General features: G+C 37.7%; 5 protein-coding genes across 7 annotated transcripts; 4 read left to right on the forward strand and 1 right to left on the reverse strand.

Annotated features, from left to right (window-relative positions):
* Positions 1 to 599: 599 nt before the first annotated feature.
* On the forward strand, positions 600 to 3,449 carry LOC120282071 (aldehyde oxidase GLOX). Its single transcript, XM_039288802.1, is given in 4 exon segments — positions 600 to 1,449; positions 1,451 to 2,626; positions 2,628 to 3,186; positions 3,321 to 3,449. Coding segments are annotated over 3 exon segments (1,626 nt in total). The 5' UTR covers positions 600 to 1,257; the 3' UTR covers positions 2,886 to 3,186; positions 3,321 to 3,449.
* A 115-nt stretch (positions 3,450 to 3,564) lies between these two features.
* LOC120282074 (ras-related protein Rab11C-like) lies at positions 3,565 to 6,019 on the reverse strand. The gene is made up of 3 exons (XM_039288804.1): positions 5,866 to 6,019; positions 5,568 to 5,762; positions 3,565 to 4,076 (listed from the first exon to the last, which is right to left on the reverse strand). Exons 2-3 carry the CDS (start codon positions 5,730 to 5,732, stop codon positions 3,591 to 3,593), a joined length of 651 nt encoding a protein of 216 aa, XP_039144738.1. The 5' UTR covers positions 5,733 to 5,762; positions 5,866 to 6,019; the 3' UTR covers positions 3,565 to 3,590.
* A 3,812-nt stretch (positions 6,020 to 9,831) lies between these two features.
* LOC120281828 lies at positions 9,832 to 11,849 on the forward strand. Of its 3 annotated transcripts, none has more exons than XM_039288521.1 (6): positions 9,832 to 10,159; positions 10,248 to 10,395; positions 10,887 to 11,056; positions 11,159 to 11,231; positions 11,305 to 11,357; positions 11,454 to 11,849. In XM_039288521.1, the coding sequence occupies exons 1-5, from the start codon at positions 10,037 to 10,039 to the stop codon at positions 11,319 to 11,321; spliced, it is 531 nt and encodes a 176-aa protein (XP_039144455.1). In that variant the 5' UTR covers positions 9,832 to 10,036; the 3' UTR covers positions 11,322 to 11,357; positions 11,454 to 11,849. The 3 variants fall into 3 exon arrangements, with proteins under 3 accessions (XP_039144455.1, XP_039144456.1, XP_039144457.1); XM_039288522.1 differs by having other exon boundaries at positions 9,837 to 10,159; positions 11,168 to 11,231; XM_039288523.1 differs by having other exon boundaries at positions 9,839 to 10,159; positions 10,266 to 10,395.
* A 4,470-nt stretch (positions 11,850 to 16,319) lies between these two features.
* LOC120283015 (guanylyl cyclase 1) lies at positions 16,320 to 21,028 on the forward strand. Its single transcript, XM_039289837.1, is given in 11 exon segments — positions 16,320 to 16,395; positions 16,397 to 16,466; positions 16,571 to 16,695; positions 16,800 to 16,911; positions 17,879 to 17,953; positions 18,145 to 18,189; positions 18,191 to 18,234; positions 18,497 to 18,558; positions 19,325 to 19,397; positions 19,962 to 20,037; positions 20,692 to 21,028. Coding segments are annotated over 11 exon segments (786 nt in total). The 5' UTR covers positions 16,320 to 16,345; the 3' UTR covers positions 20,746 to 21,028.
* A 3,051-nt stretch (positions 21,029 to 24,079) lies between these two features.
* On the forward strand, positions 24,080 to 26,655 carry LOC120282356. Its single transcript, XM_039289163.1, has 5 exons — positions 24,080 to 24,797; positions 24,899 to 25,228; positions 25,350 to 25,644; positions 25,737 to 25,823; positions 25,937 to 26,655. The coding sequence occupies exons 1-5, from the start codon at positions 24,534 to 24,536 to the stop codon at positions 26,011 to 26,013; spliced, it is 1,053 nt and encodes a 350-aa protein (XP_039145097.1). The 5' UTR covers positions 24,080 to 24,533; the 3' UTR covers positions 26,014 to 26,655.
* Positions 26,656 to 27,237: the final 582 nt, after the last annotated feature.

A 27,237-nucleotide genomic window follows, 5' to 3' on the forward strand; every position in this document is an offset into this window, starting at 1 on the left:
TCGCACGGAAAGACAAGAGAGGGTACTGTTGGGGTTCGGCTTTTGGGATCTTTTGCTTGAGAGAACGCCCGGATTTCACGTCTCTCTGTTTTGCGAATTCCCAGACTTTGCCCACCTGATTGACTGTACGGTGGTCACTGTTTTTCTTTCTCGCAGACTGGGGAATGGATTAAATTAAATTTGCTTCTTTGTTAATAAATTAACTAATTAATTAATTAATTATGTTTAGACTCACTGCAGCGAACGCTCATCAGTAATCACCAGCCAGCCAACCAGCCAGGGCCATCCATGCCTTTCTCCATTATTTTAACCTTAACTTAGTTGTTGAGCATCAACGACTAGAAGCCAGGGAAAGCAAGGCCCACAGGGCAGCGCACTGAAGCTGGCCAATGACACTGTGGCCTGAGCTTATTGTCATGGAAACGATCGATCATTCGTGAGATTGAATACAATTCCTGATGAGGGCTGAATAATTGAAGTTTGATTGATGTTTTGGTCTTTGCACTGTACAAAATTTGTCGCTATCTTACCCTGTATAGCAACAAGCAAGTGGAATGGATTCTTTCAAACCTGCTGGCCTTCTGGCTCAGTTCATCTGGATTTATATGCCATCAATCCTCTTCCAAATTCATCATGCATAGCATACTACCAAGTCCTTCTACTGACCTATTCATATAGGAGGGACCAAGTGGCTGAAACTGCTGACGAAAAATCATGTCTGGTCGTTGTGCTTTCACAGTCATACAAACTGCTGCAAGGTTCTGAGTGTCACCACACAAACCCAAATACATGATAAGTTATTGAGCGATAAATTTACAATTGTACTTTTCTCGCGGTTTGACGGTGAATCCTTTCAATTTTATGCATGAATCAAGGGATTCCCAAGTATACATGTATGTGCGCGTTGTGTGTGAAATTGAACTCTCCAACATGCAAATTCGTCGGTGGAGAAAGAATTAACCTGCTACAGAATAAAGAGCAAGGGAGGCTGATAATGGACGACACTGGTGGGGTCGATCTCCAACTGGCACGTTGCATGTTCGAAAAGGCTCCACCTGGCAACACTCCTTCCCAATAAGACGAACAAGGCCGCGCCCGCCTCTGACTGTTCCTCTTCCCGTCGCTATTCCTAACGCTCGAATGAATTCGAATACTCTTTAATTAGGTTTTAATACCTAATAAAAGAAACTTTTGTGGGCGCAATAAACACTATCCTTATCCTATCTTCTCTGTCGAGCTGCTGCCGGGGGAACTCCCATGGCCGATGTGCATCTGCACTTACTCGTCATACTGACAGTACTGATAACCGTTAGAGCACGTGCGCAGCTTCCAGGCACGTGGGAGCTGCTACTAGAGAACGCTGGCATCGCCTCCATGCACACAGCCGTAACGCACGACGGCACCGTTGTCCTCCTTGACCGCACCGATATCGGGCCTTCCCAGTCTCAATCTCAGTTCCGGACATTGCCGCGTTGATCCCACCGACCGACTCCTCCCGCGCGGCGACTGCACCGCTCACTCCGCTCTCTTCGACCCGTCAACGAACACCCTCCGCCCACTTTCCATTATCACCGACACCTGGTGCTCCTCTGGCCAATTCCTCCACGATGGAACACTCATCCAAACAGGTGGCGACATGGACGGCTTCCGCCGCATCCGTTCCTTCTCTCCCTGCAACAACCACCGTTGCGACTGGGTCGAGCTCAAGTCCCCATTGCTCTCCGCCGGCCGCTGGTACGCCACCAATCAGATCCTCCCCGACGGGACTATGATCATCGTTGGTGGCCGCGCTGCACCATCCGTCGAGTTCTACCCCGCAGTAGGCCGCCAACTACATCCTTTCCCCTTCCTCGCTGAGGCCGGCGACAGACAAATGGACAACCTTTACCCATTCGTCCACCTCCTCCCCGATGGCCACCTCTTCGTATTCGCCAACGCTCGTGCCGTCCTCTACAACCCGAGCACCGGCCAGGTCCTCTTCGAATACCCCATCCTCGAGGGCGGGCCCCGCAACTACCCCTCCGCGGGGTCATCCGCCATGCTGGCGCTCGACCCGGCCGACGGATACACGAAAGCTGAGATCTTGGTGTGCGGTGGAGCCCAGTACGGCGCGTTCCTCCACCGGGACACGGATGCCCTTGCCGGCACAACATGCGGCCGGATAATAGCGACGGACCCAGACCCGGCCTGGGCCATGGAGGAGATGCCATTCCCGAGGATAATGGGCGACATGGTGATGCTTCCAACTGGGGATCTCCTCGTCATCAATGGCGCTCAAGCCGGTGCGCAAGGCTTCGAGATGGCTTCCAACCCGTGCCTCAACCCGGTTCTCTACCGGCCTAATGAACCAGCCGGTCTCCGATTCATGACACTGAACCCAGCCGCCGTTCCTCGAATGTACCATTCCACCGCTAATCTCTTGCCAGACGGGCGTGTTCTTGTGGCCGGGAGCAATCCGCACTATTTCTACAAGTTCAAAGCAGAGTTCCCAACAGAGCTCCGCTTAGAGGCGTTCTCTCCGGAGTATCTGTCATCAGACAGGGCCAACATACGACCGGCCATCGAAGCGGCGCCGGAAAAAGTGGGTTACGGGATGGATTTCGAGGTGGAAGTGGTGGTTTCGTTACCCAGTCGTCGGGGTGGTGGAATTGAACCTGGCCAGCGCGCCGTTCGCCACGCACTCGTTCTCGCAGGGGCAGAGGCTGGTGAGGCTAGCGGTGTCGCCGCCGGTGGAGGTGGCGGGTAATGATGGGGTTCATAGGTATCGGATCGGATGCAAAGCGCCGCCGCGCGGGGAGGTTGCACCGCCCGGTTACTACATGGCGTTTGCGGTCAACCTAGGTGTGCCCAGCGTGGCGAGATGGGTCCAGTTGGCATCAATATGACAATATCATCATAGAACAAGACCTGTCCCACTGAAAAAGTGAAAATAGAAAGACACCCTTCTTTTACTTGATAAATCACTTTTAAGGCATGATCTCTACCTCATTTAAGGAGTAAATAAATTCATTTTCTTTAGTTCAGAAAAGCAATCGTAAAGTTAAGGCAGTGTGATTGTTCTTGCTTGCTTTTGGAGCGTGGCTCCGACCATGTGCAAGAGAATTGATTCGTGTTTATAGTGGGTTGTATGAGGTGGACGCCATTTGACATGCAACCCCGCACGACAAAGCGAAATAATTGTTAATCGTAAAGGGAGTTCCTGGCTTTTGCATCTTAATTATCTTTGTTTATTAGTAGTTATATTGTATATTGATGTCTCTTCATTCAAATATATATACCAGATATAAACATTAATTTGTTCTTTCCTTCCCGATATGCAGAGTATCTGCGGAATCATTTGATTGAATGTGTGAAGTCATCAATTCACCAGAACAACAATGTTAAAAGCAACGCATGCCACCGAAAGGAGAGGAGTACCTCGAGTCTTTTTACTTTTATGAAAGTTTTCTGTGCCCGCACTTGTCAATACAATGAAATTTCCGTCTTGCAATCAAATCATAGATTCAATGATGACGACCTAGTTCCACACTGATGTTAGCCATCCAGTGCCACAAAATGACTTTTCATCCTGGCAACCAAATTAAATATTGCTAAGTAGAACAACAATTCTTCTGTGTAAAACCTCCAGTAGAGTTATTGATATTGATAGCTGTCCCTTGAACTGGTGGCGCTGCAGCCGCTGCTTCTTGGGCAGCAAGTGCCTTCTTGCTAACAATATGGTAGATCTCTGTCAGAATGGTCTGGAATGCCTTCTCTATGTTGTATGCTTCCAACGCCGAAGTCTCGAGGAAGGAAAGTCCCTCAGTTTCTGCCAATTCCTGGGCATCATCTGCTTGAACAGATCGTAAATGAGCGAGATCAGACTTGTTACCCGCCATCATTATAACAATGTTGGAGTCTGCATGATCTCTAAGTTCCCGAAGCCATCTCTGAATATTATCAAATGTTTGTCTCTTTGTTATGTCATACACGAGAAGTGCACCAACTGCACCTCTGTAGTAAGCACTCGTGATGGCACGATACCTCTCTTGACCTGCAGTATCCCATATCTGTGCCTTCACCGTCTTCCCTTCTATCTGCACCAAAAATGCTCAGAATATAATTGTGCCAGCATTGCATCATAAGGAAAAAAGTGCAAGAGCTGGCTTTATTCAATAAAAATGACGGCAGATGAAACACTTTCAAAAGAAGGTTACCAAAAGCATTGGGAAAGCAAGAGTCCTGTTAAGCCAGGGTTTTAATTTCTACAGATCCTTACGTCCAAGGCACTACATTTCAATCCAAGTGGTAAGCATAATTTGGTCTTTTTATAAACAATAGGCAGACGATGGTCACCATTGGCTGCCTAGTGAAAAGCATCATTTGACCTTTGATTGTAGTAAAGAAGATTGGAAAAATAGTAGGCAACTAATCCTTCCAGTATACAGGTAGCGTGAAGGTGGATCAGAGATGAGCTACATTGGTGGGCATTAACATCCATTGACAAGATCCAGGGGATAAGATCGCTATTGTACACCACTATGGACATTCAGTCAAGACTCTGAAACAAGTGGAATAAAAGAAAACCATTTCCTTCAAAAAGATCAAGGCGAATAAAGAACTTAAGTTAAACCAAATCATGACAAGTTCTCGAATTCATCCCCAAAAATTTTTTTCAATAAATCTGTGGTTTATCCACATTTATTTCAAAATCATCCCACAAAAATCCCTTAAACAAGCCATAACTCAAAATTATCTCCTTTAATAAATCTCCAGCCAAATGACAATGACAATGACAAAACTTATAAGTCAGCCAACATTCAAAAACCATTCAAAGCTTAACGAAGAAACACCCATATTCCAATTAAGCTGATCACAAACATATTTTAGGCCAATCCACAAAACATACTAGACTAAGCTCAGAACAACAGACAGGAAGCACTCAAAAGTTTGCTTTTCAAAAAAATCTTTTTACATGAATTAAAAAAATTTCAAAAATACGCAAATTAATTCCTCTGGCTGAATAATCAATTGAGGTTTCCACAAAACACTGGAAAGGAGAAAAGGCAATCCACTACTTTTAATTCAGATCCTTGGAAAGTCTGCACCAAACATGTCCCAAAATTAGTTCTTTTTTTTCTTCTTTACAAGCAAGCATTCTTTCATTAACCATACCTAGAGTCCTCCAAAGCTGACAAGAACCACAGGACATACATTACATCTGGGTCCCAGATAAGGTACCCAAAACAGCACTTATGGGTTTACAAATGCTAGGAAAACAGGAGCCTAGGTGGATTAGAGCTTAAACTCACACAAACAAACCACAAATGATCGGTTGAACAAAGCTGAAAAAAATTCTAGTGTTTCATCGTCAGAAAACAAAATGAAGACTATGAATCATCCAAAGCCATAGCCGAAAGGTAATGTCTTTTGTCATGTGATGCATTCCTACTAATTATCTACTTAAAAGTATGAATCTTATCCACAAGAGAAAAAGTATTACATGGACCATTAAGGAGCGAATGGTGGCAATAATTGCAGAAAGAATGAATTCAATTCAATTGGGCTATATAGATGAAAAGACTTGCCTGAAGCGTCCTAGTGGCAAATTCAACACCAATGGTGGATTTAGATTCCAAGCAGAATTCATTCCTCGTAAATCTCGATAGGATGTTTGATTTCCCAACCCCAGAATCACCGATCAGGACGATCTTGAACAGATAATCGTACTCATGATCCACCCTGTGACCCATCCCTAAGCTCTATCACCAACGCTTCCCGATCTAATTTGAATTTCAAAATCATCAATAAAGAACAACCAAAAAAAAAAAAATTTGCTGTTTTTTTGAAATCAAGAACCAGAACGAGAGATTTGCGAGCATTAACCTTCTTCTATAGATCTGATACAACGATGAGATCTATCGAGGGTTTGCAGAGATGCCCGAAGATGGGGAGGAGGCGAATGGATGGAGATGGATGCCGATGAAAGGGCATTTGGAAACGGCCGCCCGATCAATTTTGTACTCTAGTTCCTATTTTTACTAAAAAAATTACATCCATGCATCTTCTATTTTTTTTTTTTTTAATTTCTTTTATAACATTGCAGCCTGTTAATTCGATTATTACTCCCAGGTTTATTATGAAACTACATATATTAATTAAGTTAAACATAACGTTTGAAAGAAACAACTGTATTTTTAACAGCATCCACTTTTTTTATTTATTTATTAAAGATAACTCAAATGTTATTGTTTTGAATTAATACTACTAATTTGGCTAATTTGGCCTTAGGGTGTTTTGTGCCCACTTCTAATGGGCTTTGTTGTGTATTGTGGGTTGTATTTGATCGTTACGTCTGATTGTTGTTGTATCGCTCTTTTTCCTTTCTAATGCATATGGTTTATTCACCTTTTCAAAAAAAAAATAATAAAATAAATTACTACGACACCAATGCTTCCCAAAAGACTCCATTCAAGCCCTCAGGTGCTCTCTTGACTTTTTGAACGCTAAATGGAAGATCACACTGAACATTGACATTGCCTACCGTACAGGAGTGATCCACCTACCTAGTTAGCTTAAGAAGATCTCATATACTAGAGGAACTTTATCTTCTCACATGTCCATCTCTTTTGTTTCTTTATTTTTTTACATGTTGTTTTTAGAGGTGTGCTCCACCTCTAATGACTATATTTCACCTCTCATCTTCTATTATGTTATTTGTACTTTTTCTTTTCATTTTGTGTTTGTTTCCACTTATATTTTTTTCTATTTTAATATATATGGTTTAAAAAAAAAATAGCCCAATGATATGACATCAAAGTGTAAGGAGAGGTCATGGGTTCAAATCTCTCCCCAACAAGATCTGTTCCCCGTCACTGCTCATACATCGCTTACTGGGAGATTCCTATATTATTCTTATCATCGTATATATATCGACATCCGTGTTCAGATCTGCTTTAAGATCTGCTTTTATTCATAAAAAAAGTGACTATTGTATATTATTAAAAATTATACATAGTCTTTGAAATTTATAATTTCAATAAAATAAAAATGTGTTAAGTAAGAGCCTAATACGAAATGGTCCAAGAATGACCTTTACTGGGTTTTTTTTTAAAAAAAAAAATTAAATAGATAAATTATTAATTTATTAAAATAAAAAGAGCTGGGTCTCTTCTGTTGTGCGTGTAATTATGTGTATTTATTTATACAGCAAAGAATAATAAGATGGTGAAATGGATATCCGAGATGTTAAGTCTTGCACTCGATTGACACGGCCCTACGGGCTCTGAACAGTCATCTGATTCTTGCTTGCTTGCTTGCTTGCTTGCTGTGTTTGTTAAGAGATATGGAACATTTTCGCTTGTATTCCCAAAGAGTGAGGAGCAGGGGAAGCAGTACTGGGCACACTGGCCAAGAATGGATCTTTGTAAGTTGATGAAGTGCTTTGCTGTCGATACCCAAATGGAAGAAGTGCGTCATTCTTCATCACAGGAGGGATATGGCTTCTGAACCTACAATCACATGAATGAGTAGCAAGCGCTTAATTATTATTATTATTATTATTATTATTATTAGTAAAAAAAGAAAAACCCATGTGATTTCCGAGTTTTCTGAAAAATAAAGGAATGAGGAATCGATTCTACGATACGTAGTTTCCCAGATTCTAAAAAGTGAAAAACCGTTAATCTGCGTTAACTTTTCCAGCGTTTAGCAAGAAATGGTTCTATTTATGTAAAAAAATCACTATGCGACTTTAAAAAAACAAGATTTTTTTCAACATGATTTTGTTTTATTTTTGAATTTAAGTTTTTTTCTTGTTTAGTGAAATTTTGAAGAGAAATAAATTTAAAAAAATATATTTTTTTACGTCATATAAGTTCGATTTTTTTAAATAAAACGACGATTTTCGACCTCATGAAGCTAACACTCGCTAATCGCTTGACAATCGCGCTTTTTTTCGCAAATCTAGAAACCACATATCATGAATCGAAAAATCCTCATTCCTTATTTTCAGAAAACCCTAAAACCATACTGTAGCTTTTTCAGACTTTTTCCCTTATTATTATTATTATATGGGTCATATTAATTTGACATCTAGGAGGTTCCAAGCGACCCGTGCCTTATCCATTCCTAACTCATTCATTCAACAATTTCACGTAAAGATTTATTGCAAACTAGAGGAAAAATATTGTATCATGGAATCAAACATGTTGGTACTATAATTCTTTGTGGTCCTAATTAGATAATGCTGTAAAGGCTTGAGATAAGGATAAGCTCTAAGCACACAAGCAGTGAACTCACACAAATTAAAGTGACTTCTTTTCACAACCACCAAAGATGGCAAAAGGTCTGAGACGTTGTGTTTCTTTCGATATATAGTTTCTTTATTTTATATTTTGGCACTAGATCGAGTATCAAATGGATGATGATGCATTGTGTTAGTTGTCGTGTGCTCAAGTCCACGAGAATTTGAGATGCAAAAATGATTCCTATCTTTAATCTGACAAGCTCGTTGGCAACTTGTGAGCCGGAACTTGGTGTCCACAAGCAAAGCAACGGAGTGAGTATTGAGTCCATGGTTGACCTCCATTGCTGATAAGGAAGGGTACATGTTCTTCTTTGATGCTTCAAATTATACGTTGTTTATAACTTTCAATACCTGCAGGAACGGCCATGGAAAGGGACACTAATTAATTAAACCATATATCCATCTCCAAAGAATATCATCAATAAAAGCTAAGTTTTTACCAGGTAGCTAGGAAGGTAACTCCCAAATTAAATGAAATTAATTATCGGTATGCTTGATATTTCATTCCCCTCTCTGAACTGAACCTGAAGAGAGTTAAAGATATAATTGATGCATGAAAATATTTGTCTGCTGGTTTGCATCAGTAATACAGCAATTCAGATTCGCTGGAGAGAAGGAATCACTGTCAAGGGTGACACCAACCATGCATTCATTGCATCGGGCTGTTGAAGGACGCGGACGCGAATCAGATTATCATCTGGGAGTATCTTGTTTTATCCGTATGCTAATTAAGAAGCAGAGAGGCCAAGGATTAGCCACATGTTCATTTCGATCTTATTCTCCATCTCATCTCTATCCTTGCAATCTTCTTTCTTCCTTTGAGAAAAAGTAAAAAATTCATCTCAATCTTCTCACTGGATTATTGCCCTTGACTTAGATCAGCAACATGTGCGCACATAATTCCGCATTTGAAAAGCTGGCTGGCTGTGTGTGTGTGTGTGTGTGTGTGTGTGTGTGTGTGAGAGAGAGAGAGAGAGAGAGAGAGAGAACATTCATTCATTTCTCTCACTGATATCCGGTCGAGAAAGCTAAGAAGCTGATATGAAGAGGGGCCCACGTAATCTCTTTCGAGTTTGACTAGTAGTTAATATTATCTAGAAGCAACTTGCAAAGTCTCGGAGGCCGCTTTCCATGTCAACAGATGCTCATCATGCAACGCAAATCCAATGGTACAATTTGGGCCTCAACCAGCACCAGTCGTGTCGGACATTCCAAGTGAGGTGGCGGTGGGCGCACGCAATCCAACAGTGTTTTGACCCCGTGTGTGTATGTGTGTGTGCGCGCGCGCGTGTGAAGGGGAGAGAGAGAGATGAATTAGAAGTGAAACAGCCGGAAAATCCAAATTCTACACGTGTCTAATTGTGCAGCAACAACTTGCCTGTGTCCCACCGCACCAATACCATGCTCTCTTATCTATTTGATCGATAAAAAAAAATTTACAAAAAGAAGAGATTAAGTATTTGGATAGGATTAGATTGATGATAATTATGATAATGAGTAATTAATATACTCTTATTGGCCTGTTTGGGTTGGGTTGGGTCTCTAAGGACTTGGGAGGTGAGGTCTTTAAATGCAGCCACATGGGGGCTCCGAGGAGGACACCAAAGGCAAGCTAACAACAACAGCAACGCAGCAGCCTTCACGTGTTCCTCTTCTCTTTCTCTTCCTCTTATCGCTTTCCAAAGTTATCATCAGTTATCCCTTCTTCTTTCCACAAGCTAGAGGATAATTAGTAAGTTGATAGCTGAGATGGATGGTGGCAAGAAGCCCACTGGTTCTTCTTCCATTGCTGATGAGCTTTTTGGACGCAAGGACGGCGGCAGGTCCTCCCAGTCTGGCCTCTTTGGCTCTATTTTTCCAACCCCATCTTCGGTATCGATCTCATCCTCTCTTTGGTTCTGTTTTTTAAAAGGATTCAAGTTTCAGATTATTTATTTGATGTCCTGTTTCTGGGTCTGAGATGATCGACGCATGGCAGGGTGCGGGTGGTAGGGATGCATTGCAGTCAGACTTGTTTGGCTCAGCATCATCAAGAAAGCATGGTGCTACTGATCAGGGCCAGCCTTGGAGTGCTCACAGTCACAGCACCACCATCCCTACTGGCTCCTGTTAGTAAAGATTTTGATTTGTTTGATATTCCTCTTTCATTTCTTGTCAGTAGTGTGTCTACCTGCCTTTCATTTGACAGTACATGCATATTCATTGCATGTGGACAGACATTTGTGTTGGTATTTGCTCAATCAATGCTTAACCTGCGGTGGCCTTGGGAAGTGTCTTAACAGACGTGAACTCATAAAATTCATATCTTGACTTTTATTTATAAACGTGACCCTTCAAAGAGGCTTCTATCTTTGGTCCATTAATTCCGAGTTCTTTGTGCGTAGTTTCTTGTCATGTTTTCTTTTGCTATTAATTGCTCGGTTGCTTGCTTGACTGGCACTTCTTGCTGATGAGAAAAGAATCTCGACTTTTCAGTGTGCCTAACACAATTAGGATATTGATTATATATTATATACATATTTCAGTTAAACTTTTTTGGCATTAGAAAAATTAAAGACAAAGGTCGTAATTAATTCAGTGCACATGATCACCTTTTCAGATGGGAATTCTCATGGCAGCCCAAGCAAAAGCCAGAGCACGCCCCACAAAGATAGTAGCTATTCTGGTGAAGCACTGAACACTTGTAATCTCAGCTCATCTTTGTATTATGGAGGCCAAGACATCTGCTCCAACACTTCATCTACGCATGGCTATGGCTCTCAGTACACTGTAAGTATATATATATATATATATATATGGTGTATGTATTCAGCTTAAACTTGTTACTTGCTGATAGCTGAGGTGTTAAATTATAAAACTTACACATGCTAGTATGAGCAGAAAAAGAATGAAGAAGACGATCAAGACAGTTCAAACATGGCTTCAAGGGGGAACTGGTGGCAAGGTATTGTAACAATCAATATTTGCAAATAGAGCATATGCGAACAAGTGTATTGTAACCTTTTGCTGCTTTTCAGGTTCACTATACTATTAAAGGTTCCTTGGAGAAGTCAAGAAAGCTCTCCTTAAGGTACTTTCAAATTGAATTCAACTATAGATATAGTTCTCCTTTTGTTTCTTTTCATTTTTATTCAGGTTCCAATTTTTGTTTTTTTCTACAATGCAGGTGGCTTGGAGAGCCGTTGAAATAGCAGCTGCCACAGATATAATATAATAATAATAATTATTATTATTCCGCTGGTATTGGAGCCTCATATTTTAGTGGAAGCATCTCCTTGTTCGCCTCTTTTTGGTGGAGGAATGTCTATACTAGTTACAGTAAAAAAGCTACTTACCACTGCTGGCTCTACAGCACATTAGAATCTTGGGAAGTTGTAAACTTTATTCTCTCACTTACCAACTTGTATTCTGGCAGTCAATCTCTATATAATATATATATATATATATATGTATCTGTACCCATGACCTCTGGCCCAATTGTGAATCGTTGGAAGCCTGGAAGGGTTGATTTCCTATGTAATGTATATTTGACATTCTAGTGTGCTTTATATGTTTATCTCTACCACTTGTTTCTTTTATATATTGACAAGAAGAAGGAGCAACAGGAGTATTGTGGAAAAATCAAAACCAGATAAGAGAGGGAAGCAGGGAGTCAGGGAGATACTAATTGAGATTAGATACTACCCCACAAGATTAATTAACTATAAAAAAAAGCACCTTTGTGGTGTACTTCATAACCTGGAATGGAACAACTGACAAGTGGCAATCAAACTTAAAAGAGAACAACAATCACTAAGCTTGTCACGTGCCTGACCCAATCAGTGATGTATATGTAAGATCCGATAAAATCTAACTTACAAGAAAAGTAAAAAACACAAATTTATATATCAAGAGAGTAAAGATACATATATAATCTCTTTGCTTTTTTTAAATAAATAAATAAATAAATAAATCATACTTTTTTTATTTAAAAACAAGTATGGAACAAACACCTAACAACTTAGAATATAGAAAAGATAGAAAAACAAAAGTCAAACAAATTAGACAATCATCACTATAAGTGATAAATATCAAAAACTTGTAAGTTGAACACAAAGCTAACAGAAAAGAAAACCGCAGCTGAGAAGAAGAAGATCGCCAAAAAATAACTAAAGTCATCCTCCCTAAAAAAAAAGTATGTAGGGATGGATCACTTACGAGTCGATGGTGCCGTGGTGGAATTATTCTCAACCAACTGTGTGCTCAGAAAATCTCTTTGCATTTCTAATAAATTATAATTTATTCATTTTTTTAAATAAAAAAATACATACATAATGTGTTAAAACCAAATTGCTACAACACCTCTTATATATTAATACAAGACTTTAAACTATAATACCAACTACTTAGAAAAATATAAATTAAATATTATATAAGATGATTATATTAATTGTGATCTTTTACTCTCGAGTTACTAGCTAATTCTCGTAATTTAAAATAAATGACAATAATATAACGAGCTTTTGCTCCTGATGTCTTTTCTAGGAAGGCCTGAGATGCCATACGGTGTCTTCTGCCTACTTAGATTTTTTTCCTCGTCTTTTTTACTTCCTTTTGATGTATTCTGTTTCTCCTCACCCCTGGTGAGAGGAGTTTCTTATTTTGTATTGTCTTTTCCTATTCAATAAATTTGTGATTTATCCACATTTACTTCAAAAAAAATAAAAATAAAAAATAATATAACGGGTTTACAAGTTCAGTAGGTCCCTAGTTATAAAAAATAAAAGAATTTTACAAAATTATATGTTGCAAAATACACAAAACTCGTCACACTTTATGTTATGTACCAATAAAAATTTAGCTATACCACATCTTCATGAGATCCTATAATAACAACCAGATAATCATATCATTTTACATGTAATCATAAAAGACTTCCAACTCCCACTATGCCATATTGTAATCTTCTCTTAGATATCAAAATCAGATAATAAATACCACCAATGACTCAATAAATTAAATTTGTCATAATTTCATAATCAACCTAAAAGACCTTGATCAAAACATGGGATATAAAACATTTCAAATGTAACATAAATGTGTCAACATGGCTAATGCACCCCTCTATTGGCACAACAACAAAAATATAGCATATACAGGAACAAAATACAGAATTCATATAGCAACCATACATCATGCATTAATCCATCCATACCATTCACCAATCTAATAGATAAAAACTTTTAGAAAACAAGGGTGACATAGTATTTCAAACTTTGATTTACATAAGTGAAGCTTACCACACAATTTTATTATCTAAAACATTCATACTAAAAGTTTAGTACCATATTACCTAGCTACAAACAATTCATCTACTTTATATATAGTACTATTCATTATCTTTTAACCTTGCTTTAGTGGTTATGCTCACTTATGCGCTCACGTAGGCGCGTGGTGCGGACACGAATGCACCATATTTATTAGGTGCAGTCACGCAATAGATTTTTACCTTTTTGCCCTTTATCTTATATTTAATTTTTTACTTTTTCCTTTCCGCTTCCTTCCTCTTCCTCTCCTCTATATCAAAAACGGTGATATTAGCCAAAACAAATAATCACTGTGACAAGCAACTAAAATTGTGGAAATTATAATATTACTAACATTATAACACATAAGTGTAAACAATCAATATTCCAAAAATACCAAACCAAAATAATATTAAAAGTTTTTCAAAAACTACAGCCTAAATATTCTTGGATTAATTTTTCATAGGTCACTTAACCATTGTCATGTTTTATTTTAGTAACCGAACTTCAATTTACATCAAAATGATCACTATTTTTAATTTTATTTTGTGGGACAGTCATCCGATTGATTTGGGAACCGAAATGAATAGCGTGTGCGACAGTCAAAAAAATTCGTGTCAGCTTTCTTGTGACACATCAACCTCCATACTTGGATTGTACACGTCACCAAATTTTGAAGACTTTCCAGCTGCCATATGAGCTATTTGGTTCTCAAATCAATCGAGTGATTGCCTGGTGGAATAAAATTGACAATGAATGACCACTTTGATACAAATTGAAGTTCAATTATTAAAAAAAAATAAGACCATAAATTAAGTGATATGTGAAAAAAATTAACCAGATCACGTGTGTGCAAGGTCATGTACAAGCTTCAAATTAATTTTCCTTGGACGGTAGTTCAAAAGCATACAAGTATATATTTATATATATAAGAGTATATGGAAATTTTCATAAATAAGTAGATATATAAAATGTATATGTATTTTGTTAAAACTCTTTTCGACAGCTGAAGAATACCTTCATCATCTTCTGGTAGACTTTGTTTTTTTAGCTGTGTTTTTTTTCTTGTTTTGTTTTGGTTGCAACTTATAAGTTTTAGGTGGTGCATCATTACTGGTGATGATCTCTTATTTTGGTTGGCATTGTTTTTATTTTTTATTTTTTTTGGTCTCAGTTGTTGCTTTTTTTTTATGTACTTGCTTTTATTTTAACAAATTCATACTTTATTTTTTATTTTTTTAAAAAAAAAGATTTACAAACATTAGAGATTATTAAGTATATGTCTACACAATATAAATTAGTTACGGGCTTTCAAACATTGGCCACAAATATGACAATATAATCATACAAATACGGTCAAGATGCTAGTCGAATATAATCAAAATATTAGCCAACACATATGACAAACAATTAAAATTGTGAAAATTATAATATTACTAACATTTGTAACCGCATTCTAGGATACAAGCAAGACTACTGTATATAAGGGTTTAACCTCTTCCTCAGTGACCAATAGCAGAACTCCTAGTCCTCACTCTTCTCCCCCTTCTCTCTCCGTTTTTCTCTTCCTTTCTCCATCCCCTCATTCCCCAGTATTCCACTCTGAAACCAGCATTCTAAATACCCAAAACAAAACTAGAATTCAAAGTTACAGTACTATATAATATAATAGATAGCTACAGTGTAAAAATTTTAAAAAAATACCATATTACCATATATAGCAATACTCATACAAAATCTTTGCTACTATCAAACTTCAGTGAGGGATACATGCTTTGCTCCTAATGTTGTGGAAGCTCATCAAAAACAGGAAGGGACTCAGTACGCACTTAGTATATTAATTTGAAGTCGTGAAGTTTATATATATCATTATTAATTGTTTGCATGCTAAAACGCCCCCACCTGGTATTAACTAAATTAAACAGGTATGCATATATGACACATGCATGCAGTCCTTTCAATTAGTGTGATAACGTACAAATATATATATATATATTTAAGTAAAAGCCATCCGAACCATCTTCGCACATGCATCCTGGTCATTTCATGAAAAATTTACAACATTGTCAACACAAATAAATAAAATAATGCTTGAAAGTTTGAAACGTTATGCACGTACGGTTGGCAAATTGAACCACCAAATGAATTTCACGCCTTACAAAACACTCTACTGATCACTTGTAGAGTGGTGGAGTATTAATTAAGGGTTACAAATATTTTTTTAAAAAAATGCATAAGCTATATAAAGAGGCAAATAAAATACCAAGTTTTTAATTATAAATAAATAATTAATCATCAATATTTCTCATGATCCTTTTTCACACTTTATTTTAATTGAATTTAATAAATTGTTTAGAGATTGAAAAATTAAAAATAAATAAATAAATAAATCAGCAATGGCGGCTTTGGTTGGTACCACTACCACGGTATATATTGAGATATTGAGAGAAAAGCGAGAAACGAGAGGGGGTTGGTTCCGCTGGGTCTTAGGAACAGCGAAAGAGTCTCGAGGGAAAAAGGGCGAAGCTTTTCAATAGGGGACCTCGCAATCGCAAGCAATAGGGCAAAAGGTATCTCCTTTTTTTCTCTCTAATCATCTAATCCATTCAATCTTTTCGATTTGTTCGTTTCCTTCTGTTCCTGATGTGAATTTCGCCTCTTTTGTCTGGCTATTGTTGTTATCAATCCTTGTTTGTTTGGTTTCTGGCTTTGGTTTTGTTTGCCCTTCTTTGCAATAAGATAAAGCATTCATGGTGATCACCAGCTTCTACTCATGTGGCCTCTTTGCTCGATGGTTGAGAAGCTGATGAGAATGGCTGGAGAGGGGAAATGGCTTCCTCGAGTCTCCGGACTCTAATGATTCGTCCCCCACCCGTCATTTCTACTCCGTAGATGTATGCATCTAAAAAAACCTCCTTTTTCTTTAATTTTGTTTGAAAAAGTTGAGAACTTGAGTATTTTTCTTTTGCTGCTTTTTGTGATGATCGCTTTGTATTAGGTCCCTCATGTTCGTCAGCTTTTCAACTGGGATTGTGGTCTCGCTTGTGTGTTGATGGTTTTAAGGACTCTTGGCTCTACCCATTGTAGCGTTCAGGATCTAGAGAAGTTCTGCCCCACAACCAGGTGAGCTTCATGTCCTCGCCTCTTTCTCTTGCCCTCCCTGATAATACAGTTGGCAAAATCATCATTGGATTGCTTTGAATGGCACATGGGTTTCGTTTTTTCAGTATCTGGACGGTTGATCTGGCGTACTTGTTGCATGAGTATTCGGTTAATTTTTCTTTCTTCACTGTAACTCTTGGGGCTAATCCAGAATATTCAACAGAAGCCTTCTATAAGGTAAGTTATTATTCATGTCATTGTTCACTGATTAATGTTGCTTATGCTTCTTCAGTTTATTTTAGTTCTCATGGCTAACAAAATTAAATATAGAAGCTGTGTGCCAGTTTTTCTTTTCAGTCTTCTTCCTTAAATGCATTCCAATGAGTAATCCATCTGTTTGATGAAAGAATTTATTTTTTCATGCAAACTATGTGACAAAAAAGGGAGTTAATACACTTTTGATGATGCAAGTTCCAAGGATCTATTAAAGTGCCCGTTCTTGAATTGGAAAAAACAAGATTCCACTAAATGTAACACATATATTCACCAGCTTTTTCTTTATTATCAGTTTTATTTTATGGCACAATACTTGCCCAATTTTGATGATCCATTATCATAAACTTGCAACTGTGGCTTTTCAAAGACAAAAAGTCGAAGATTTGTGAACAACCACATAAATTTCGTGATTTTTATTTGTTCCATGATCGTCAGGTATATACCAATCCAAGTAGTTCAGTTTTCCTAAGTTGATTGGCTAGGTCATGAACCGTAACAATCATTCTTTAGTATGCTCTTCTTGTTGTTTTAGGTCATACAAAACACTAGGAAACAGCAACCGTATAATTCGTACAAGGAAACATATGGAGCTTGTTTATTGGCTTTATTTGGTTAGTGTGACATTCTATTAAATTCCTCAATGATTATTATGGATGTATTTTCCCCATGCTTTAGTTAGTGGCTGAATTAAATTTGGAGCAACTTGTAATTCTTTTCAATCTTTTATATACATGCCTGACTGTTTTTTCAACTATTAGTTTTTGTATTTGTGCTCTACTTGACTTCCTTCATCTATTTATTGCATCAGACTTTTTGCCCAAGTCCGTATTAATTTTTTGTTCTCCTCCAATATTGATTATCAGACAAAAAGAGAGTAAACGCACTCCCATCTTCCTTTTGTTTCATTTTCGGATTTTGGGATATGTAGGAGTTCTTGGAAGCTGACCTAGGCCGTGTTGATAGGCTATTTGAGAAAGCAGTTGAAATGGGCATCAACATACAAGTATGTATATCTACCTGCCATCACCTCTCTCTCTCTCACACACGTGCACGCGTGCACATGCGCCCGCAAATACTAGCACTAACACACAGACCCATGTGTGATTCATTTTTAGAAATTCTTGGGTTAATTAAAATGTTATTACTTAGTTGTTTTATTTTACACTGTTATGAGAAAATTTGTTTATTTTACAGTGTAGGTCTCTAAGTGGAAAGGAAATCTCTGGCTTGATATTGTCTGGGACAATATATTTTTATTGCTTTGGTTAATAAGGTTAAGTTGAGGTATGCTCTTTTATTATGTTATGTGGCACTATCCCGATCTTCTATCTATTTTCTTTTAAAGATGCAATTATTTCTAAGACAATGATATTTCTTAACTCGTAACATTAAAATTGTCTTTCATTCCTCTCATCAGTCATAAATTTTTTTCCTTTTTTTATCTGACGGCAAAGGATTTGAGTGATGAGCATGTGAGTTTAACTATAACAATTATACTCTTATGTAGATCTTATGTTTGATTATCTTACCAAATCTGTCAGTGCAGTCAATCTTGGCAAGAGGAGATGAGTGCTTCAGGAGACTTAAGTAAGAATACAAGTTATACAGGTGTGAACCTCTCCCACATGGTGTGAACCATTCTTCGCTGGTTTCTTGCATTTCATGATATGCTTGTTTTGTGATGTCGCATTTCCATTGAGCCTCTTCTCTTGAAGTCTTGGTATTCTTTTCTGGTTCTCAACACATCAAAAAGATTACTTTATGTGGTTCTAGTCAGCAGTAAATTATCTGCTCTGCTCTACTAATTATTACAAGAGAAATTCTGGAAGACATTGTTGGAAAGCATTTTGTCAAGAACAATTGTTGTGGATAATCTGCATTACCACACATGCAAAACTATTGCATTTTTTTCATTTCTGCTTCAATAGAAGACTTGGAAATTAAAGATTGCTTCTGATGTTAACTGAATGAGCCATTTTTCTAGGGTTATGAATGCTCAATAAACAGACAATGTAGAAATAAAAAAAATATATGTATATTCCTCAAAATTCTGCCATTCATTATTTTATTTTTGTAATCGTTTTATTTTTGTAATCTCTGTTTATTAAGCAACCTCTGATTGCAATGGTTCAATGCAACAACATAGTAAGATCTTGTTGCCCAAGGCAGGTTTGCATCTGAGTCATTTGGAACATGTTGTCTGCAATAACCTTAGTCCTTTCGTGCAACTCTTAATTAAGGCTGAGTTTTGCCAAAATCATTTTTTGCTCTGGAAATGGACATATGCTGTAAAATTTATTTGTTGAATCTAGCTGTTCTTATTAATAATATTTCACGAGTTATTGATTCTTTCAAATTCCTTTTCTCCTTTTAGGGCACTATATTGTAATATGTGGCTACAATTCGCAAACCAATGAATTTGAAATAAGAGATCCTGCTAGCCCAAGGTACTCTTTGATGATTTTTTTATTTAAAATTTGAATAGAAACTGGATTTGATCTGTTGTACAAATTATTGTGACAAGGACTAGCGAATTCTACTGTCTTATTCTCTTGCTATACCTGGCACCTATAAGACTGTTTTTACTCCTGCCTACTTAAAATATGGTGTATTTCAGCTTTTTGCAATTTTAGACAACTGTCTTGCTCCTGGTGTTAGTCCTCTATGATATCATTTTGACTTTTTGTGTGCATATATCTGAATGCCTACTATTCTATATGCTCATTTTTGATTGACTAATCTGTTTGAACCCCCTTGCCTCCTCTTACAAATGAACAACTTTTCTTAGGACATGACCAAACCATGCTATCCACTAGAGTACCACAGCCAATTGTTAATAAAATTGGGTTCATCCTTTGAGAATCTAATACGTGATTTAATCTGGTTTGCTTAGCCCTTGTATATTACTGTACTGAAGGACCTTGTGCCTTGGTCCACGCCACATTGTGTTTGTATCTATTAGTCATTGTATTCAATATACAGAAACCTTTACTCCATTATTGTGTGAGCAGGAAATATGAGAGACTGTCTTTGGAGTGCCTTGATGAAGCACGCAAGTCGTTTGGGACTGATGAAGACATTATCTTGGTAATTAACCCTTTCTAAGCACTTAGCAAGAGAAGGGAACCTTTTTATGTTCCTTCATATATCAAGGCACTATCAGTGGCCTTTTTTAATTTTACACCGAAATAAAGTTCTTATGCCATCGCTTATTAAATTTTTCTTTCAAAGCACTATGAGTTGTCTTTTATAATTTACACCTAGAGGCTAGAGGAGTACGTTTGTTGGACAATTCTTAGCCTGACAATGCTGGAGAATGATTTTCGCTAATTCAAAACATATAGATTCTAGGAATATTCTCATAAGTGTTATCTGTAATTGTTGTTTAGTGTTTGTTTACATACAAACTCAGCTGGCACCAAGTAATCAGCTGCTCGTTTTAGCTAGATTCCTTTTGGACTTTTCACCATTAAGTGTTCTGCTTCTTAAATTTCTTGTACTGCCTCTGTATATTTTGTTGCTCCAACTGTACATTCCTTTTATTTTGCTTGAAAGAAAAAAGAAACAACTTTTCTAGGCCTTGTCAAGGTTTTCTTTTACTATCTTGTCACAGTGGTATGTATTCTGGATTCCTGGTGCTGTAATTAGAAGTTTACCATGATGCACATGTTATTGTTTTCTCCATGTGATATCTAAATTGAAGATAAAGAAGAAAGCCTGTGATTATGTTATTTGGTGCAGGTATCGTTGAATGGTAAAGACACAAACAACCTGTTACCTCAGGCGCTGACATGATATGCTGATCTTGCCAATCTGCAGCATCATTTAGGATTCAGGGGCGCGGCTGCACTTCAAGTATATTGCTGTTTATTTTGCTCAGCATTTTTCTCATTTCTCTGCACCCATGATCTATGTACATTGACAACATCTTGAATATAATAAAAACACATGTTTAATAAATTAGTGGTTTATCCATTTTTTTGTTTTTTTAATATAATGAATACATTTATGATTTTCACAAGTTGTATTCTCTCAATTTTGAAAAGCTACTTAAACTGGCTTGGTATTTTGTTTTCTCCATGTCAGGATAGTTTATTATGGTTGGTTTGGTTGCTATTGTTCAACCACCATCTGGTGTTACATCAAGCTGGAGAGAATTACTAATTATTTTGATTTGTTGAAGTAGTGCATGCAGAGCATCGCCATCATGGATATATTCGGTCAAGCTCTGGTTTTGGCCATCCACCCATCTGCCGGAAGGTGTGACTCACTCAAGGGCATGACTCAACAAGTGCTACATGCCATGAACTAGACTTGTAATTATTGGACGCTAGCTAGCGTCTGTTCACCATTTTGTTTGTTTACCTACACATGACATGCAAGTCTTCTTTTTAAATGTGAAATGAGGAGCGTCATGTTGTGGTTTGATTCAAAGGTTTTTAATAATTTTTTGTACTCTTATTTTTTTAAAAAAAGAAAAAAAAAAATTAAAAAAGAAATTGTGATCCAGCGAGAGATTCTTTATCATGGAATATAGTTTGAGGAAGAAAGGAACAAACAAAAGAGAAGGAAAGAAAGGGATTGGTTGATGAACGTGAGATCCCCCATGATTGACTAAGGACATTGGGTTATGGACGACAATTTGAGTCCACGGCTTCTCTTTTTTACTTGTATGTTTGTGTAACGTGGGTGGCACATGGTCAACTATTTCACAGGGATTCTCCTCCCCCTCACCCCTCTAACCTAGAGGAAGAAGGGAAAGGATCTCTTTTGAACAAAAATAAAACTAAAATAAAATAAAATAAAATATTAATTTCAGGATTATGATCATTAAAAAATAAAATCAATTATTAGTTTTGTGCCGGTGATTATTTAATTTATTAACATCATATTTTTCATGTAAAATATTTATATTTTTATAAAACAAAAAATTTGAATTTCAAATCACGTAAAATAATAGTACAAATATTGTGAAGTTTATGTACGTATTGCATGTCATGTCTATAGTGTACATATTTACTTATGTTTATAAAAATAAAATAAAATTTTATGAAATAATTTATTTATTTATTTATTAGAAATTTGTTAGTGGACAGAAATAAATTAACTGATTGTGTTTAGTGGCATGAATAGATTGAGATAAAATTATGCTTTTAAAATACATTTATTTTCCTATAAAGTTTGTTTTTTATTATTATTATTAATATTTAATAAAATTAATTCCAATTTGAAAGCCTCACGCAACATATTCCATCCGTGATTGCACCACAGATGTATGATGGACAGAAAAATAAAGAGTAAAATTTTTAAATATAAAACTTTCTCAAAAAAAAAAAAAAAAGGTGAAGGGTTCAATTTGTGATTTTATGCTTTTTTTTCCACCGAACATCCACCATAATGCTGGACTTAGGATGCATCATCAGCCTGAGATGTTGTGAAATCAAAATAATAACACAGAGCGTCCTTACATAACTGGTTTGTGGGACCCAAAAGTCCTGAAAAGTGAAAAAATGAGTCCCTGGGCGGCATGAAGCGGACCCACTCTACTTCTACTTTTCTTGGTTTACTTGTTATCGACCACCACTTCCAAGTCCCAAGGTGTGAAATGGAACCCTATGCAAGTAAAAGAAAAAGCGGTTCCACACTTGGTCCTCTCTTGCTGGACATTCATTCATTAGTTTGGTAATAAAACTAAACCAGCTTAATGTTCACTCAAAGATATAGACACCTAGTTAATCATATCATCACTCTGCTTTCCATCATCATCATCATCATCATCATCATCACCATCATGTAAAAGAAACAAAAACAAATATTAATTTTCTTTCTTAAAATTTTGAAATGCAACGAAAACATGTTAAAGAATTTTAGTAAGTCAGGCATTGCCATTTGGGGTTAAGATGCTTGATATTAGATGGGAATTCCAAATTGGATTTAAATTGATATATAATAAGAGCAGCAGGCTTAGCACCACTTAACTAGAGACTTGAGAATTGAGAGGCAGTGCAGGCTGGCCGGCAGACACGCAGCAAAGCCACGTCCCCATCCCATCTCAAATGAATCAATCCCTTTTTCTCCATCAAATCCGGCTTTTTAAAACCCATCCTCAAATACCCTGATTTATTGCCCCGCACCTTTTTAAAAAATTTTTAAAAATTTTTAATATTTGTTCCTTTTTATATATATATTTTTGGGGTTCTAATTCCTCTTCTCACCTGCAGTTTCCCTGCCTTTTTCACGTCCCACCACCATTTCCAGAGTTCCTGCAGACATGTCCTTTTTTTCTTTTCTTTTATTTTTTATTTCTTACATATCTCCACTCCCCATTTTGTTACTTAGATTTAATAAAATTTTGGGATCCGAATTTATTTTTGGAAAATTATTAACCTAATTTGATTCACAGGATTCACGTCCGCTGTTTATTCAAAAATCAAAATTGAGTTGAGTATACAAATCATCTCTGCCTGTGTCTTGTGTATATATAGTACTATATACTACTCTCTTTTTTTCACTTTAATTAATTTATTTTATTTAATATATATTTCTGTCCTCCCAGGATTGCTTATTCGTATGGGACAGGGTAATTAAATATGAACAGCGCACGGTTGAACGGAGCAAAGTTGGTGGCTCGATTGGCAAAATCCCGACTAACATAACATGGGTATTAAATAGGGTGTGCCAGACATTTGACTCGGACCACCCAACCAAATTTCTGTTATTATTATCCTCCTTTCACCTAAAATGACCATAATATATTTGAAATTTTGAATCTTTTCAATTCCCGTGCAAGAGACTTATAAAAAAAAATAATAATAATAATAAGTAAACCACTCAAATATAACAATAATTTTTTTATAATAATAATACTGTAGTTAATGTCAATGTGAAAGAAGACTTTAATTGGGGGTCCAACAAAGAGTAGGAGCTTAGTAGTTAGTGGGAGCAAGCAACAGCAACTCTCAATTCAAAAACAAGTGGGGAAGATAGCAGCAAGACAAATGTCCACTCCAAACCAAAACTATTTTAAAATTAATATTGATTTATTTAATAACTAATAAATAAGGTAGCCAGCCAGCCAGCCAGCCAGCCACTTGAAAGAAACAAACCCTGAAACTCTTTCCTTCCTTCCTTGCTTCATGAGCCGCACTCTTTTATATCTTTAGACATTTTGTTTTCTCAAGTATCTATCTTCAGTTGAGATAATAGTAGTAGTAGTAGTAGTACATGAACACTACTAACTAGAGTCTAGTGGGTTGTTGATATACACTATACATTGCTGTAGTGTTTGCTTCATTTTTAATTTCAAAGGGGATTTCATATCTTTTGCTTTTACTTGTTTGGCTTTTGAGCGGGACCCCCGGCACTGGCCGAGTGGAGAACAGAAGAACAGAAGAGAAGAGAAGAGACCCTCAGCTTAGACGCTGTGTGTGCCAGCCACCCTTCAGCCTTGCCTTGTGTGGGCCTATTATTATATCTCTCTTCTCAACTCCTTCCCAGCATCTACTTCTTCTTCTTCTCTTCTTTTTCTTCTTCTTTTACTGCTTTTGTTCTGCTGCTGCTGGTTGAGAGTTGAGAGTTGGGAGATGGCGGAGAACTTGAATGATGGGGTGTTTTGGCTCCCAGCTGACTTCCTTGATGATGATATCTTCGCAAAAGGAGAGACTATAGGGACAAGTGTTGCTTGTTTCTCTAACGGTGTCGGTGTGGATCTCAACTCGCCGACAGAGACCTTGACCGAGACGGAGAGCGATGAGGAGGATTACATGGCTGGGCTTACCCGTCAGATGGCTAGCTCCTTTCTTGACGCCGACGAAGACACCGTTGCTTTCCCTGGATCGATTCCCAAGGTGTCTTATCTGTGCCTTTTGTGTTCTCGTTTCTGTTTTTCTTCTTATTATATGCTGCTGCCTGTCTAATTTTGAGGCTAATCTTTGTGCTTCTTGTGTAGGTACTTACGGGTTCGCCGCAGTCAACGCTTTGTGCTATGGAAGGATGGTCGAGCTCGAGCGGGGGAAGCCCTAACGGGCCATCGCAAGTTTCGTCGCCTCCTTCGACCCCGTTCGAGCAGGCTCACTCCGGTTCTTCAGATCTATTGTATGTTGCGGCGGGGCAAGTGATGCGCATGAGGATAGAAGAGCAAGAAAAACAGGTCAAGTATCAAGGCCGTGGTCTCTTAGAGACACCAAAGAAGCCCTCAGAGACAACACCCACTTGTAATATTCGGCCCCCTGCCTACTTCGCCAACAACATCCCCATGCCCACCTTGCAGCAGCTTGAGGTTGTTCTCATCTCTATCAATGGTTTTTCAAAGTTTAAAATAATTTATTAAAATGAATAATTTGACTAATTTCTAAACTTTTTTCTTTTTGGTTCGTGTTGTTGTTGGTTGTTGTTTGTAGTTTGAGCGACTGAAACAAGAGCAACTAATTAAGCAACAAATAGCTGCTGCTTGGGTGAAGCCAAACAGGGGAAGAAGGTATGACCATACGCTCGGCTTGCCATCCTCTGCGTGGCCACCTCTCCAGCCTCAACGTCAGCAGCAACAACAACAACAACAACCTCCTCCGGCATCGGCTGGAGCTGGGATGAGAGCCATTTTCCTCAATGGTTCTGGATCCCGGAAACCTTCTGGTGGCACCGGTGTCTTCTTGCCCCGTAGAGCTGGGAATACCAACGAGGCACGTAAGAAGCCAGGTACAATTTCATGTTTTCCATGCTTATTTGGTTACTGCTGTTAATTGTTATTATGTGATTAAAATTTTTGTTTTTTTGCTTCTGTTTCGCAGCCTGTTCCACTGTGCTGCTACCAGCCAAAGTTGTGCACGCTCTGAACCTGAATCTTGACGGATTGAATGCTAATATCGTGGACCACAGTAAGTTCCTCCCCTTTTTCATTGAAATTTCTTTTCTTTTTTAAATATTTATATAAAAATTTAATTTTTATGGTTGGTGGTTCTCATATTATTTTGTTTGAATCTTCGTGCAGATGTTATGGATGGTACTCGTCCTGGTAAAAGAAATTACAACCATCGTTCTCAGCAGCCTCCGCAGTGGGCTTATTAATGGGTACCCAGTGCCATCGCCACTAGTACTACTATTGCTATTACTATAACTTACTGTTATTCTAGTTTCTAGCTGACAGAGTGACTGACTGATTATAAGCGTTGATGTTCTGGTTTAGTTTTAGTGAAAGCAAAAAAGCAGCAGAGTAGTAGGGTTTCGTTTCTCTATTTGATTGTATTTGTGATAGTTGAAAATCAAGGGGAAAGCATGCCACCACACAAGTAACTTGCTGTCTGTTCTTTGTTTTAGTTAAAAAATAAGGTTAGAAGAAAAGGTGTGTTTTGTGAGAAGAAAGAGGATTTCGACTGGTTTACTGTTACTGCAATAAGTGCTTGGAGTATCCGTTCATTGAAGCGCCGCCGTCCTCGCTTCTCTTTGTCTACTTAGTTTTTGGAATTTTAGTATGAGAGAGCTCTCTGGTGAGGTTTTGCGCCACTGAGCTGGGCTCTCTCTCTTAGATGTAATAAGCCAAATATGTAATTTGGGGTTGTTTTGTTATTTTAAGTAAGCATTAAGCAATCTGAAGGAAGAATATGTTTGAATTGTCTCACCAATGATTCAATGGAAATTGTATCCCTGTTGATCTGTACTGTTGTAATTACTTAAATGAAGAAATTAATGATCGAGAAACACTGTTTGTTAGTTGCCAATTATCCCTTTACAGTTTTGTTCCTAGCCCCCAAACCATTTATGGTCTAGTGTATTTCTGGTGTGTTGCCCCTGCAGCAGGTGCACAGCCCAGTTGAGTGTTTTCTGTCTGGCTTTAACTCATATTCATGGTGAACTGATGTCCAGCTAGTTTCTCTGTGGCTCTATATCATTAGAGTCATTGAACAAGGACATGGGAAATCCTTTGATTTTTATTCAAAAATATCTATCTGCCTTTTTTGGGAAATACAAAAAAGAAGGAAATTTCCCCACTGAGTTTGCTTAGGAGTGAAGGGTGGTGGGCCTCCTCTTATCATCCTTTTTATCAACAATCCAAGATTACACAACTCCTTTGTTGTTTTGTGTGTCATTGACTTGGTCAAGCATCGCTTGAAGTTAAAGAACACAGTGACAAATATAAATAAATATAGAGACTAAAACTAAAAGTTTGTGTTTGAAATGTCCCCACACTGCTTTTTCCCCTTCTCTTTCAAAGAACATGGCTGGGTTGAATGTGCATGGATTGAAAACTACAAACGGATGTGGCTTGCACGCCTGCTCCAAGTGCATGCATGT

This window comes from Dioscorea cayenensis, chromosome 18 (assembly GCF_009730915.1).
Source record: "Dioscorea cayenensis subsp. rotundata cultivar TDr96_F1 chromosome 18, TDr96_F1_v2_PseudoChromosome.rev07_lg8_w22 25.fasta, whole genome shotgun sequence".
Classification (NCBI taxonomy): domain Eukaryota; kingdom Viridiplantae; phylum Streptophyta; class Magnoliopsida; order Dioscoreales; family Dioscoreaceae; genus Dioscorea; species Dioscorea cayenensis.

What these genes read in the sequence shown, in the direction of transcription:
- LOC120282074 (XM_039288804.1), bottom strand. Translation starts at nt 5,732, where the DNA reads ATGGGTCACAGGGTGGATCATGAGTACGATTATCTGTTCAAGATCGTC. An exon ending in TTGCCACTAGGACGCTTCAG is followed by an intron (nt 4,077 to 5,567) that starts GCAAGTCTTTTC and finishes TTTTTGGTGCAG; the next exon opens with ATAGAAGGGAAGACGGTGAA.
- LOC120282356 (XM_039289163.1), top strand. Translation starts at nt 24,534, where the DNA reads ATGGCGGAGAACTTGAATGATGGGGTGTTTTGGCTCCCAGCTGACTTC. An exon ending in CCACCTTGCAGCAGCTTGAG is followed by an intron (nt 25,229 to 25,349) that starts GTTGTTCTCATC and finishes TGTTGTTTGTAG; the next exon opens with TTTGAGCGACTGAAACAAGA. An exon ending in CGAGGCACGTAAGAAGCCAG is followed by an intron (nt 25,645 to 25,736) that starts GTACAATTTCAT and finishes TCTGTTTCGCAG; the next exon opens with CCTGTTCCACTGTGCTGCTA.
- LOC120281828 (XM_039288521.1), top strand. Translation starts at nt 10,037, where the DNA reads ATGGATGGTGGCAAGAAGCCCACTGGTTCTTCTTCCATTGCTGATGAG. An exon ending in TTTTTCCAACCCCATCTTCG is followed by an intron (nt 10,160 to 10,247) that starts GTATCGATCTCA and finishes TCTGGGTCTGAG; the next exon opens with ATGATCGACGCATGGCAGGG. An exon ending in CACCATCCCTACTGGCTCCT is followed by an intron (nt 10,396 to 10,886) that starts GTTAGTAAAGAT and finishes TCACCTTTTCAG; the next exon opens with ATGGGAATTCTCATGGCAGC.